We start from the raw sequence: 15000 nt of genomic DNA, 5'->3' as shown, positions 1-15000 counted from the left end.
GTGTGTGCGTGTGTGTGTGTGCATGTCTGTCTGCTTGCATCTGTGTCTGCGTGTGTGTGTGTGTGTGTGTGTGTCTGCATTTTGCATTTCTGAGCATATGTGTATGAATGTGTGCTCATATGTATGTTCATACTTATATAAACGTAATTGCGTAATATGTGTGTGCACTGTGGATAGGAGCTCTCTCTGAAGGAATTATGTTGTGGCTCTACAGTTCCTAAAGAGTGTGCTGTGGTTATATAGTTCCTGAAGAGTGTGTGTGGTTATATAGTTCCTGAAGAGTGTGTGTGGTTATATAGTTCCTGAAGAGTCTGCTGTGGTTATACAGTTCCTGAAGAGTGTGTGTGGTTATATAGTTCCTGTGGTTATATAGCTCCTGAAGAGTGTGCTGTGGTTATATAGTTCCTGAAGAGTGTGTGTGGTTATATAGTTCCTGTGGTTATATAGCTCCTGAAGAGTGTGCTGTGGTTATATAGTTCCTGAAGAGTTTGCTGTGGTTATACAGTTCCTGAAGAGTGTGTGTGGTTATATAGTTCCTGTGGTTATATAGTTCCTGAAGAGTGTGTGTGGTTATATAGTTCCTGTGGTTATATAGTTCCTGAAGAGTGTGCTGTGGTTATATAGTTCCTGAAGAGTGTGCTGTGGTTATATAGTTCCTGAAGAGTTTGCTGTGGTTATACAGTTCCTGAAGAGTGTGTGTGGTTATATAGTTCCTGTGGTTATATAGTTCCTGAAGAGTGTGTGTGGTTATATAGTTCCTGTGGTTATATAGCTCCTGAAGAGTGTGCTGTGGTTATAGTTCTTGAAGAGTGTGCTGTGATTATAAAGCTTCTGAAGAGTGTGCTGTGGTTATAAAGCTTCTTAAGAGTGTGCTGTGGTTATATAGATCCTGATGATTGTTTGGGTTCTCTAGTTCCCAAAGGCTGTTGTGGTTGTAAAGTTCATGAAGACTATGCTGTGCTTCTATAGTTCCTTAAGCCTGTGTTGTGTCTTTATAGTTCCTGAAGACTGTGCTGTGCTTCTATAGTTTCTGGAGCCTGTGTTGTGTCTTTATAGTTCCTGAAGACTATGCTGTGCTTCTATAGTTTCTGGAGCCTGTGTTGTGTCTTTATAGTTCCTGAAGACTGTGTTGTGTCTTTATAGTTCCTTAAGCCTGTGTTGTGTCTTTATAGTTCCTGAAGACTGTGTTGTGCTTCTCTAGTTCCCGAAGCCTGCTGTGTGCCTCTGCTCCAGTGAGGCCTGTGGCTGCCAGCAGACACACTCCCCTCCCCTCCCCCAGCGCCCGAGCGCCTGAGCAGCAGCTCCGCACGGAGCGAGATGAGAGCGAGAGCGAGAGCGAGAGCAGCAGGCTTAGGGGAGTTGAGTTAACACACATTTCCATGTGGATCACTGAATGCTGCTATTTCATTCTCTGCACACAGAAGAGCCGTGCCACTGGACCAATGCAAATTAGTTTATTTACATAGAGGACATCGTGTGTGTGTGTGTGTGTGTGTTTGTGTGTGCGTGTGTGCGTGTGTGTGTGTGTGTGTGATGGGGGAGGAGGAGGGAGTCACATCATGAGTTGAACAAACAAGATTTGCCCAACACGCAGCTTGCTTCCTGCCAGAGGGCAGTTCACTGTGGGTGAGATATTTTCAGACTCCACAATGTGTCAAAAACAGATGCTGAAAATACACCCTGATCTGCTGCGCACCCCCCCCCCCCCCCATCACCCCTCCCCCCTCATGGTTCTGGTCCATTACCCCCCCCCCCCCGCACGCGCCCCCCCCGGGGTATGGTGTGGCAGCGAGCGGACATCAGCGCCAGACAGAGACGAGAGGCGAGAGGCGAGAGGCTGCGCTACGACGCAACACCACCCCCACTGAGTGGAGGGGTCCAGACCAGACGGGGGGGCAAATTCGACTCCTGGGGGGCGTGTAGGGGTGGTTAGAATGGGGCAGATCCGACTCCTGGGGGGCGTGTAGGGGTGGTTAGAATGGGGCAAATTCGACTCCTGGGGGGCGTGTAGGGGTGGTTAGAATGGGGCAGATCCGACTCCTGGGGGGCGTGTAGGGGTGGTTAGAATGGGGCAGATCCGACTCCTGGGGGGCGTGTAGGGGTGGTTAGAATGGGGCAGATCCGACTCCTGGGGGGCGGGTTGGGGCAGTTACAGATGGGGGCATTTTACCGAAGACAGTTCTCAACCATGGGGGGGGGGGGGGGGGGGGGTATTCAGAGGTTTAACAGATGACAGTGAGTCAACCACAGAGGGGTATGTGTGTGTGTGTAGGGGGGGGGGTAGGTTACAGATGGGGGCGTTTTACCGATGACAGTACTCAGCCACTGGGGGGGGGGGGGTCCAAGCATTTAGCTCAATAGAGACCCACTGCAACATGTACACACTCACACCAGTCTACAGGACACACACACACACGCAAACACACTCACACCAGTCTACAAGCGGCCGTCTACACACGTCAGAATGGGCTTTTAACCACAGAAGATTCTAGTATAAACATTTTCCATACACACACACACACGCACGCACACACACACACACACACACACACACACACACACACAGACTCTGCAAATCTGCAGATAGCCTCAGACTCTTTATGAGATCTGTCCCTGATCCGGTGCGAACCTGCTCTGGGGTCAGCTGTGTGTGTGTGTGTGTGTGTGTATTTGTGTGTGTGTGTGTGTGTTTGTGTGTGTGTGTCTGTGTGTGTATGTGTGTGTATGTGTGTGTGTGTGTGTGTGTGTGTGTGTGTGTGGTATCGCTACTGGATGTGTTTCCATGAACAGTTGAGTGTGTCCGCGTGGCTGGGCAGTGGTGCGGCTCCCATATTAAATTCTGCTCGGCATAAACAAGACAAAATGCAATAAGAGATCCACAGGAACTCATTTAGTGGGTTCAGCTCTGGAGAGCGCAGAGTAACGGATGCCAGATTCACTCGCTCTAACTCGCTTTTTTTCTTGGCATAAAATGCACATAGTCTTCATTTTTTTTTTTTCGACTGCAGGGGAAACCCATGTAGCTTTTGAGCGCTTCAAATGAACACAAAAAAGCATTAAGGATTCAGACTTAACTTGTAATAAACACAATCTAAAGTTGTTTAAGAACAATGGACAGGTCACAGAACTAGACATTAAACTCAATGTCAGGATAGAAAAAGAGGCGTTATCATAAATACACTAACTGCAAAAAGGTCCACTGTTGTCTACAGACGTTATACATTTGGTAGATTGATAGGTATATCTTGATGGCTAAAACGCTTCCGGTCGGTCGAGCCGCCCGCGTCTGAGGACCGTTCAGTCTCTGCAGAAGACGTACTCCGGTCGAGCCGCCGCGTCTGAGGACCGTTCAGTCTCTGCAGAAGACGTACTCGGTGTAGCTGCTCCACACCTTGTCTTCGTTCGGGTCGTTGCTGGTGTAGGCGCACGTGCCCGTGGAGCTGCACGCGACCATATGAAAGCCCGCCTCGGAGAGCTGGTCGAAGGCTTGCTCCAGGAAGTTGTATTTGAGGTAGTACCGGGACGTGTACCTCTCCGGCGGTCTGTCCGGGTCCCTGCTCTCGTTCAGATTCTCTCCGAAAACTTCTTTGGCGATGGACGTCTTGCCACAAACGGTGATACGCGCCACCCGCCTGAACTTGTGATCCGTTTGGATGTCTCTCCCGATGGTGTATGAGCCACGGTATCCGATGGTGATGAAGCCAGCCTTCCGTGGGTCGAGGGATGGAGAGCGGGGGTTCGGTGTGCTGCCGGGAGACACGGCCATGCTCGTGCTCGCCAGAGCTCCGAGCGCAGCCTCCTCCGGATCGCCGCCACGACACACCTCCTCGCTCAGGGAGTTGTCTTTGCTCATCGTAGATCGGAGACGTTTGGACAAATCGTGTAGCTGGAAAAAGTCCGCCTCTTTTTGGAGACTTGCCTTCTCCCTAAAATAATCTGGCAACACAATCGTCAAGTTTCGCAAGTAATCCAAAATGTATCTGAACAGAACCCCGTCGCGGTCTATGAAGAAGCGTCCTTTGCTGTCTCTGCTGAGCTCCGCCGGGCTCCGCTGGCCGAACATGGTCCAGAGGAGAGAGTTCGGTACCGCCAGCAGAGTGCCGTGCCTCGTGACGTACACCTGACCGCCAACATTCAGCTCTACGATGTCTGGGAAGGGGGATCCGACGCGGTCTCCGCTCGTCTTGTCCGCCTGTGCCATGGCTGTGAGTTCGCGAAACTCTCCTCCTGGAGACGCAGCTCTGAAGGGAAGGACACAGTTTTAAAGGTCTGCCCAAGTGGGTTGAGCCGAGCGTGGTTGCGTGGGCGGAGGCATACTGCCAAGATGGACGAGCCGTTAACTCTTCACCTCCAATAACTACGTTTGTTAGGCTAAAACTATCAACTATGAAGATGGAAATATTTACTTTCATAACAGCTTATGTTAACTTAGACTGTACAATTCACTGGCAACACCAACAAATAAGCCTACGTGGTTATTTTTAGTTCACATAAAGAGAAGTTCTCGTTTCTATTGTGTAATCTGTCTGCTTGAACCATGACATCCTGATTTGAATATGTACACCTTAATGTTTTGTATGGATAACTGAATTCAAACGTGGAAAGATGTAAGAATAGTTGGAATGATGTAAGACATTTTTAGAATCTCACAATGTGCAAACGTGGGTGACCTTTTTTTCGCTCAGAGTTTAACTAGCTTCTGCTGGTCGTTATTTACCCAAAGAATCCATTTCAGTCAACAAGCAAGCAGCACGAGCTCATTTCCCCTCCCGTCCCCGCCTCCCTGTCACTTCCTTCTCAGCTCCTCCACGCGCCTTTCATTGCGCGCGCTGTCATGTCTGTTCTTTCCATCGCCACAGTCAGAAAAAAAACAACAACTAAAAGAACAGCCAAACGGCCTAGCGCACATCCACGGGGTAAAACAAAAGCTAGTAAAACACAAGAAGAAGAAATCAGTCAGCGTAGGCTATGATGGAGTTCCATGGTGGAGCAGGGAAGAAAACATAGAAATAATTTAGTGTCCCCATTTTGTGTGTGTGGTGGGGGTGGGTGGCACTCAGGTCGACCCTCGTTGGTGAGGATACACAAGTGAAAACATGTTCAGTGTCTGCAGTCTATCGTCGTAAGTGGGTCTTGAAAATAAGCCTAGCAACCACAAAAATGTCCATATAATATTGACGGCGCAGGCATCTTAGTAATAAAGCATACAGCATCAAGACTTGCAGCTCGGCGCAAACTCACCTGATTCAATTATGACTCCCCCTCCCCCCACTGACAGTGGTTATGATAATAATGCTATTTATCTCCCACTCATCAAGCGTAGAAGCACCAAGCCGTTCATTACCCATACCAATGAAGGCAGCAGAAGGACAGAGAAGTGACGACTCGTTGTCCGACAGCGACATCTCCTGGAGTTTCGGGGGCATCGCTATAACGGATATATACACTATACCCGATTGCCACCAGGGGCGCTATTCAGCATGCAGGGCGGACTGAAAATGACAGATGTTATTATTATATGTACGCATATTTCGGTTTATTTTAATGCAGATGTTATTATTGTATGTATATTTCATGTTTATTTTAAATGTGTTGTTAAGTTTTAAATGTATAGTGGAATGCACATAATATATACTAACCATGACATTTAGATTGGTATGTTTCTGTGAATTCTGTGAATTTCCCTGACAATCGCGTTCGTTTTTATAAAAAGGTTTAAATAAAAATGATCAAAATAAAATGTTAACAAAAATCATTATTAACTGTTATGTCAGGCCGGTCAGTTTGGACCAGAACCGAAGGAGTAACCATGTTTGACCAGAACCACTAGCTTAGCCATGTGCCTGTGCCACTTAAGCTGCCCCAGCAGGCCTCAGTTGAAGGTTACAAGTTACAAGTCTTTTATTGTCAGATGCACAGAATGACACAGGGTCAGACTGGGCACTGAAATTCTTAGGACAAGGCAACCACACAACAACCTACCATAGCATAACATAGCAAACATAATATAACATAACATAACATGACATACACTCTGTACAAGTACTCTGAACATAATTTACATGTAATAACATATAATAACCTTACTAAATACACAAGATAAACATACAATACAATATGCTAAAAATATACCAACCTATACATATAATACTAACATATATATAACATATTATACACATATACAGTAGTAACATATAATAAACTAAACTGCAGACAAATGGGAGTAGCAGGTAGTGCAATAATTCTGAAGGGACCCCCCGAGGATCAGCCCACAGCAACCACAATTCCTTATAACCCCCCTTGAAATCCATGACTTGGTGAAGGAGACTACAATTCCATGTACTACAATTCCATGCTACTCCCATTTGTCTGTAGTTTAGTTTATTATATGTTACTATATGTGTATTATATGTTATATGTATATATATGTTAGTATTATATGTATAGGTTGGTATATGTTTTAGCATATTGTATTGTATATTTATTAGGGTTGTCAGCGTTAACGCGTTAATCTATGCGATTAATGCTGCCGCGATTAACGCGATAAAATATATATATTTTTTAATGCCTTTATTTGGATAGGACATGAAGTTATGACAGGAAGCTAGGCGGAGAAGAGAGCATTGGGAAATTACATCAGGCCAGACTTGAACCTGTGTCCCCTCGGGCAATATAGCCCGGAAGTAGGTGGCTTGGCCTACCATTTTATGAGAGCGATGAGGGACAGGTAGGGCTTGAATAGCTATAGAAGATGGAGAGAGCTGAGGGATTGTTGGGCGGAAAGTCTCTGTTTAAGAGCCAAAATGACGGAACAATCGACAAAACTGAAGTTGTATGTAGCATTTGTCAAGCTGAATTTAGCTATCACCTTAATGCAAAGCACCTGAAAGAAAGCAGTCCCAGGTTAGATGATCGCCAACCCACACTCCATGACTTCTCTAGGAAAATAACTAGACCAGTCCGTGAAAAGGTTGCCATTTGGGATGCCGGTGACTGTCGGCCCATCAACATAGTTGAGGACAGTGGGCTGATTGAGGTGATTCGAATTGCTTCAGGGGAAAATTCTTACGATGTACCGTCAAGGGGCAACATTGTGTTAAAAAAAATACAATTAAACAACAGTGTCTAAAATACACGCTGTCTGAAGTGATTACTTGTTTATTTATAAGATTTAGTCTCAAAGAAAAAAAAAAAACTTTTAATCGCGATTAATCGAAACAACATCTAGCTAGCCAGTAACTTAATAATAATGGGTGTAGGCTATTTAGCCTGCTAGGTGTTTTGAAAGGAGTTTGCATTAACATTCTGGCGGCTACGGTGATTTCCTACACGTTCATCTGTTTTTAATAACCTGCTTTAATGCGTTTACACCAGATATTGTATGCAATATGTTTTAATGCGTTAACAGCAGATATTGTATGTAATATGTTTTAATGCGTTTTCACCAGATATTGTATGTAATATGTTTTAATGCGTTTACACCAGATATTGTATGTAATATGTTTTAATGCGTTTACACCAGATATATGTTATGCGTTTACAGCAGATATGTATGCAATATGTTTTAATGCGTTAACAGCAGATATTGTATGTAATATGTTTTAATGCGTTTACAGCAGATATTGTATGTAATATGTTTTAATGCGTTAACAGCAGATATTGTATGTAATATGTTTTAATGCGTTAACAGCAGATATTGTATGTAATATGTTTTAATGCGTTAACAGCAGATATTGTATGTAATATGTTTTAATGCGTTAACAGCAGATATTGTATGTAATATGTTTTAATGCGTTAACAGCAGATATTGTATGTAATATGTTTTAATGCGTTAACAGCAGATATTGTATGTAATATGTTTTAATGCGTTAACAGCAGATATTGTATGTAATATGTTTTAATGCGTTAACAGCAGATATTGTATGTAATATGTTTTAATGCGTTAACAGCAGATATTGTATGTAATATGTTTTAATGCGTTTACACCAGATATTGTATGTAATATGTTTTAATGCGTTTACAGCAGATATTGTATGTAATATGTTTTAATGCGTTTACAGCAGATATTGTATGTAATATGTTTTAATGCGTTTACACCAGATATTGTATGTAATATGGTTGTTCAGGTCTGACAGTGTACAAGGATGGGGGATGGGTTAAGAATTTCAGAAAGATGTCTAATGGTGAATGTGACCTGAAAGATGTCTATTGGGGAATGTGACCTGAAAGATGTCTATTGGTGAATGTGACCTGAAAGATGTCTAATGGTGAATGTGACCTGAAAGATGTCTATTGGTGAATGTGACCTGAAAGATGTCTAATGGTGAATGTGACCTGAAAGATGTCTATTGGGGAATGTGACCTGAAAGATGTCTAATGGGGAATGTGACCTGAAAGATGTCTAATGGTGAATGTGACCTGAAAGATGTCTAATGGTGAATGTGACCTGAAAGATGTCTATTGGGGAATGTGACCTGAAAGATGTCTATTGGTGAATGTGACCTGAAAGATGTCTATTGGGGAATGTGACCTGAAAGATGTCTATTGGTGAATGTGACCTGAAAGATGTCTATTGGTGAATGTGACCTGAAAGATGTCTATTGGTGAATGTGACCTGAAAGATGTCTAATGGGGAATGTGACCTGAAAGATGTCTAATGGTGAATGTGACCTGAAAGATGTCTATTGGGGAATGTGACCAGAAAGATGTCTATTGGTGAATGTGACCTGAAAGATGTCTATTGGTGAATGTGACCTGAAAGATGTCTATTGGTGAATGTGACCTGAAAGATGTCTATTGGTGAATGTGACCTGAAAGATGTCTATTGGTGAATGTGACCTGAAAGATGTCTAATGGGGAATGTGACCTGAAAGATGTCTAATGGTGAATGTGACCTGAAAGATGTCTATTGGTGAATGTGACCTGAAAGATGGTGAATGTGACCTGAAAGATGGTGAATGTGACCTGAAAGATGGTGAATGTGACCTGAAAGATGTCTATTGGGGAATGTGACCTGAAAGATGTCTAATGGTGAATGTGACCTGAAAGATGTCTATTGGGGAATGTGACCTGAAAGATGTCTATTGGGGAATGTGACCTGAAAGATGGGGAATGTGAACTGAAAGATGTCTATTGGGGAATGTGACCTGAAAGATGGGGAATGTGAACTGAAAGATGTCTATTGGGGAATGTGACCTGAAAGATGTCTATTGGTGAATGTGACCTGAAAGATGTCTAATGGGGAATGTGACCTGAAAGATGTCTAATGGGGAATGTGACCTGAAAGATGTCTATTGGGGAATGTGACCTGAAAGATGTCTATTGGTGAATGTGACCTGAAAGATGGGGAATGTGAACTGAAAGATGTCTATTGGGGAATGTGACCTGAAAGATGTCTATTGGTGAATGTGACCTGAAAGATGTCTATTGGGGAATGTGACCTGAAAGATGTCTATTGGTGAATGTGACCTGAAAGATGTCTATTGGTGAATGTGACCTGAAAGATGTCTATTGGTGAATGTGACCTGAAAGATGTCTAATGGTGAATGTGACCTGAAAGATGTCTATTGGTGAATGTGACCTGAAAGATGTCTAATGGTGAATGTGACCTGAAAGATGTCTAATGGGGAATGTGACCTGAAAGATGTCTAATGGTGAATGTGACCTGAAAGATGTCTATTGGGGAATGTGACCTGAAAGATGTCTATTGGTGAATGTGACCTGAAAGATGTCTATTGGGGAATGTTAACTGAAAGATGTCTATTGGTGAATGTGACCTGAAAGATGTCTAATGGTGAATGTGACCTGAAAGATGTCTATTGGGGAATGTTAACTGAAAGATGTCTATTGGTGAATGTGACCTGAAAGATGTCTATTGGGGAATGTGACCTGAAAGATGTCTAATGGTGAATGTGACCTGAAAGATGTCTATTGGGGAATGTTAACTGAAAGATGTCTATTGGTGAATGTGACCTGAAAGATGTCTAATGGTGAATGTGACCTGAAAGATGTCTATTGGGGAATGTTAACTGAAAGATGTCTATTGGTGAATGTGACCTGAAAGATGTCTAATGGTGAATGTGACCTGAAAGATGTCTAATGGGGAATGTGAACAGAAAGATGTCTAATGGGGAATGTGACCTGAAAGATGTCTAATGGTGAATGTGACCTGAAAGATGTCTAATGGGGAATGTGACCTGAAAGATGTCTAATGGGGAATGTGACCAGAACGATGTCTAATGGGGAATGTGACCTGAAAGATGTCTATTGGTGAATGTGACCTGAAAGATGTCTAATGGGGAATGTGACCTGAAAGATGTCTAATGGGGAATGTGACCTGAAAGATGTCTAATGGTGAATGTGACCTGAAAGATGTCTAATGGTGAATGTGACCTGAAAGATGTCTAATGGGGAATGTGACCTGAAAGATGTCTATTGGGGAATGTTAACTGAAAGATGTCTATTGGGGAATGTTAACTGTGCAGACACTGTTCTCTCCCAACCAAATAGAAATAAAATGAACGCGAGCAGACCAAATACAACTATGCTCTTTTCCCTGAAGGAGATTTGCTTCAGTGTCTTAATGCATCCCAATAATAAGTAGATCTACATATCTCCACTAAAGACGGAAGGGTCAGGTTATCCCAATACGAAGATGTCAGTGACTTGCCTTCCAAAATATTTTCTTGCATTGTTCTGTATAAGGTGTCCATACGCACCCACATTTTGAATTATTACAATCAATTTATAATCATATAATGTATAATGTGACCTGAAAGATGTCTATTGGGGAATGTGACCTGAAAGATGTCTAATGGTGAATGTGACCTGAAAGATGTCTATTGGGGAATGTTAACTGAAAGATGTCTATTGGTGAATGTGACCTGAAAGATGTCTAATGGTGAATGTGACCTGAAAGATGTCTATTGGGGAATGTTAACTGAAAGATGTCTATTGGTGAATGTGACCTGAAAGATGTCTAATGGTGAATGTGACCTGAAAGATGTCTAATGGGGAATGTGAACAGAAAGATGTCTAATGGGGAATGTGACCTGAAAGATGTCTAATGGTGAATGTGACCTGAAAGATGTCTAATGGGGAATGTGACCTGAAAGATGTCTAATGGGGAATGTGACCAGAACGATGTCTAATGGGGAATATGACCTGAAAGATGTCTATTGGTGAATGTGACCTGAAAGATGTCTAATGGGGAATGTGACCTGAAAGATGTCTAATGGGGAATGTGACCTGAAAGAATGTCTAATGGTGAATGTGACCTGAAAGATGTCTAATGGTGAATGTGACCTGAAAGATGTCTAATGGGGAATGTGACCTGAAAGATGTCTATTGGGGAATGTTAACTGAAAGATGTCTATTGGGGAATGTTAACTGTGCAGACACTGTTCTCTCCCAACCAAATAGAAATAAAATGAACGCGAGCAGACCAAATACAACTATGCTCTTTTCCCTGAAGGAGATTTGCTTCAGTGTCTTAATGCATCCCAATAATAAGTAGATCTACATATCTCCACTAAAGACGGAAGGGTCAGGTTATCCCAATACGAAGATGACCGTGACTTGCCTTCCAAAATATTTTCTTGCATTGTTCTGTATAAGGTGTCCATACGCACCCACATTTTTAATTATTACAATCAATTTATAATCATATATATATTCATATTTAATCTGTACTTCTGTACTACAAATAGAAGGTTTTCCTTAACAGATACCCTTTGTAGAAGTGTAGACGGCCACGCGATAGGGCTCAGACTTATGACCCTAGACACGCCCCTACTCCCAGCATAACCATAGAAATTATATTAGACACGCCCCTACTCCCAGCATAACCATAGAAATTATATTAGACACGCCCCTACTCCCAGCATAACCATAGAAATTATATTAGACACGCCCCTACTCCCAGCATAACCATAGAAATTATATTAGACACGCCCCTACTCCCAGCATAACCATAGAAATTATATTAGACACGCCCCTACTCCCAGCATAACCATAGAAATTGTATTAGTTGCAAAATCAATCTTAATATTATGTACTATTATTTCTTACATTGTTGAAATGAATGGGGAAAAAACCCAATGGACAGAGAGACTGCCCGTCAAGTGTAGTTGAAAGTTCAAATGAGCGCGGGGGGCAGGAGGTGGAGGAGGTGGAGGAGGAGGAGGAGGAGGAGGAGGTGGGGGTGGAGGAGTCCTTCAGCAATCAGAAGGTTGCTGGTTTGAATCCTGATGCCTCCTTTCCAAGTGTTGAAGTGTCCTTGAGCAGAGCACTCAACCCCCCCTCCGCTCCTGATGACTTCTTCTTGATGAGAGTTTGTTGGTGAGCTGCTAGTCTATGCTCTGCTCTAGAGACCGCAGAAGCGTGAAGTTGAATATCAGCAGACTGTCTGAAATGTAGTGACATAGTGTACAACATTGTACTATTGATTGTACATATACCGTTTGTAAATATCTTTTTGTTTTCATTTATATCAGTATTTTTGTTTACACATTTTTCACACTTTGGATTACGCACTTGGTGAAAGACTAAATAAATGTACCAACTACAGAGCCTTGTCTCCCTGCTGCCTTTTGTGCCTTCACTAAAGACCCTCCACACGGATGCCCTTTGACATTTGGTTCTCCGTTCTTAGATAGTAGCCTCTTCCATCTCTGTGGGTGTGTGGGTAGATGTCTGAGGCATTCATCTGTAAAGTGCTATATAAATACAGTTCATTTAGCATGTGTTTTTTTGCAACAGTTGTGCTATAATGCTATTGAGGATGTAGCATGTAGTAGCATGTAGCATTGTAGCATTAAGTGAAGAAATAATGTTGCAGCTCGCCTCCACTCCACTCTACTCCATTTCTTCATTTCTTGAAACTATCACATGTTGCTAAGCAACAGTAAACAAAAACAGTAGCCTGCTACTCGATACAGTGTATAAAACTGATAGCAAATACACTGAATAATGTTTTAATGAGATCTTAGAATAAGTGTAAAAAAAACTGTGATGGTTAATCTACAGATTTTTATTTTGGTTTTTGCACCCCTCCCTATGTTATATTTGAGGAACATTTCTGGCATGACTGTTCCAGGGGTCTGTCCGCTAAGAGAGTGGATTACGGCGGATGGGTCCCTCCACACACAGTGCAGTCACATGGCTGTAGCTCAGGCTCCAGTCTCCTGTGAGATCCGTGTCAGGCAGCTCTACTAGCGTTAGCTCTTAACCCGCAGTCTCATATACCACCAGTAGATGGCGCTGCTATATAACTCTGGGCTGTGATGCCTGCCCAACTGCCACACACTGCGGTGGAGACCCGTGTCTCACGCGCACAACACCAGAAACAGCTCTGAACTCTTTACAGGAGAGCGGTTAGGTTTTAAATTCCTGTCACGGTTTCACGGAGTGGTGTTTTTGTTTTTGTTTTTGTTGTTTTTTTAGTGCAACTGTAAAAGGCAAGCAGTCAGAATGAAACCAGGAGCAGAATTCTCCTGACAAAAATAGAAGAGTATACAGCAGAGCACACAAACACACACACACACACACACACACACACACACACACACACACACACACACACACACACACACACACACACACACACACACACACACACGGAGAGCAGAGAGCAGAGGCAGGAGAGATGGCTATGTGTTGTGTGAGGTCTTACATTTGGAAGCTCCAACAGGAAGAACTGATCAATTAGTGGGATGGGTACGGTGGCTCCTGTGGGTCATCTCCCCTCCCTTCACATCCAGTGGCCTCATAATTATGAGCTGCCTTTGAGCCAGAGGGCAGAAACACACACACACACACACACACACACACACACACACACACACACACACACACACACACTGCCTTTGAGCCAGAGGGCAGACTGTCAGCCTGAATCATCACTCTCTGCCTCACCACCAACCAACCGCATACATGACACGAGGGAGAGAGACAGGAGAGGGAGAGACAGGAGGGGGAGAGAGAGACAGGAGGGGGGAGAGAGACAGGGGAGGGGAGAGAGACAGGGGGGAGAGGAGGGAGAGAGAGAGACAGGGGGGGAGAGGAGGGAGAGAGAGAGACAGGGGGAGAGAGAGACAGGAGGGAGAGACAGGAGAGGGAGAGACAGGAGGGTGAGAGAGAGACATGAGGGAGAGAGAGACATGAGGGAGAGAGAGACAGGGGAGGGGAGAGAGAGACAGGAGGAGAGAGAGACAGGAGGAGGGAGAGACAGGAGGGGGAGAGAGACATGAGGGAGAGAGAGACAGGAGGGGGAGAGATACAGGAGGGAGAGAGAGACAGGGGAGGGGAGAGAGAGACAGGAGGAGAGAGAGACAGGAGGGGGAGAGAGACATGAGGGAGAGAGAGACAGGAGGGGGAGAGAGACAGGAGGGGGAGAGAGACAGGGGGGGACAGGAGGGAGAGAGACAGGAGGAGAGAGAGAGACAGGGGGGGAGAGAGAGAGGAGGAGAGAGAGACAGGAGAGGGAGACAGGAGGAGAGGGAGAGACAGGAGGAGAGAGAGACAGGAGGAGAGAGAGACAGCAGGAGAGGGAGACAGGAGGGGGAGAGAGAGACAGGGGGGGACATGTGGGAGAGAGACAGGAGGGAGAGAGAGAGAGGGGGAGAGAGACAGGAAGAGAGGGGGACAGGAGGGAGAAAGAGAGAGGGAAGGGGAGGGGAGAGAGAGACAGGAGGAGAGAGAGAGAGACAGACAGAGGTGAAAGAGACAAGTAGGCGGAGAGAGAGACAGGAGAGAGAGACGGGGGGGACAGGAGGAGAGGGAGACAGGAGGAGAGAGAGAGACAGGAAGAGAGGGAGACAGGAGGGGAAAGAGACAGACAGAGGTGACATATAGGCGGAGAGAGGGGATGAGAGAGGGAGGAAAAGAAATGAAGAGAGGGAATGAAAGCAAAAAGACAGAAAGACAAATAGCGATAAAGACAAACAGTGAGATAAACTCTGAGTTGTATTCAGACGCCATTAGTTTCTCTGGAAGACATCT

General features: G+C 44.3%; 2 protein-coding genes across 2 annotated transcripts in view; one reads left to right on the top strand and one right to left on the bottom strand.

The window, feature by feature from the left end:
• Window positions 1–3056: 3056 nt before the first annotated feature.
• Window positions 3057–5372, bottom strand: kctd12.2 (potassium channel tetramerisation domain containing 12.2). The gene is made up of 2 exons (XM_031558266.2): window positions 5242–5372; window positions 3057–4241 (listed from the first exon to the last, which is right to left on the bottom strand). Exon 2 carries the CDS (start codon window positions 4199–4201, stop codon window positions 3350–3352), a length of 852 nt encoding a protein of 283 aa, XP_031414126.1. The 5' UTR covers window positions 4202–4241; window positions 5242–5372; the 3' UTR covers window positions 3057–3349.
• Window positions 5373–13712: 8340 nt separating this feature from the next.
• Window positions 13713–15000, top strand: part of LOC116218156 (ephrin type-A receptor 6-like) — a 3736-nt gene continuing 2448 nt past the window's right edge. Inside the window, exon 1 of the mRNA XM_031558576.1 lies at window positions 13713–13730. Coding sequence (XP_031414436.1) covers window positions 13713–13730 — 18 coding nt within the window. The remainder of the gene's footprint in view (window positions 13731–15000) is intronic.

Source organism: Clupea harengus, chromosome 21, assembly GCF_900700415.2.
Source record: "Clupea harengus chromosome 21, Ch_v2.0.2, whole genome shotgun sequence".
Taxonomy (NCBI): domain Eukaryota; kingdom Metazoa; phylum Chordata; class Actinopteri; order Clupeiformes; family Clupeidae; genus Clupea; species Clupea harengus.
The sequence above is the reverse complement of the archived record's forward strand: the minus strand, read 5'-3'. Positions and strand labels throughout refer to the sequence as shown.

Excerpts from the sequence above, each read along its gene's own strand:
- kctd12.2 (XM_031558266.2), bottom strand. The coding sequence starts at position 4,201 with ATGGCACAGGCGGACAAGACGAGCGGAGACCGCGTCGGATCCCCCTTC.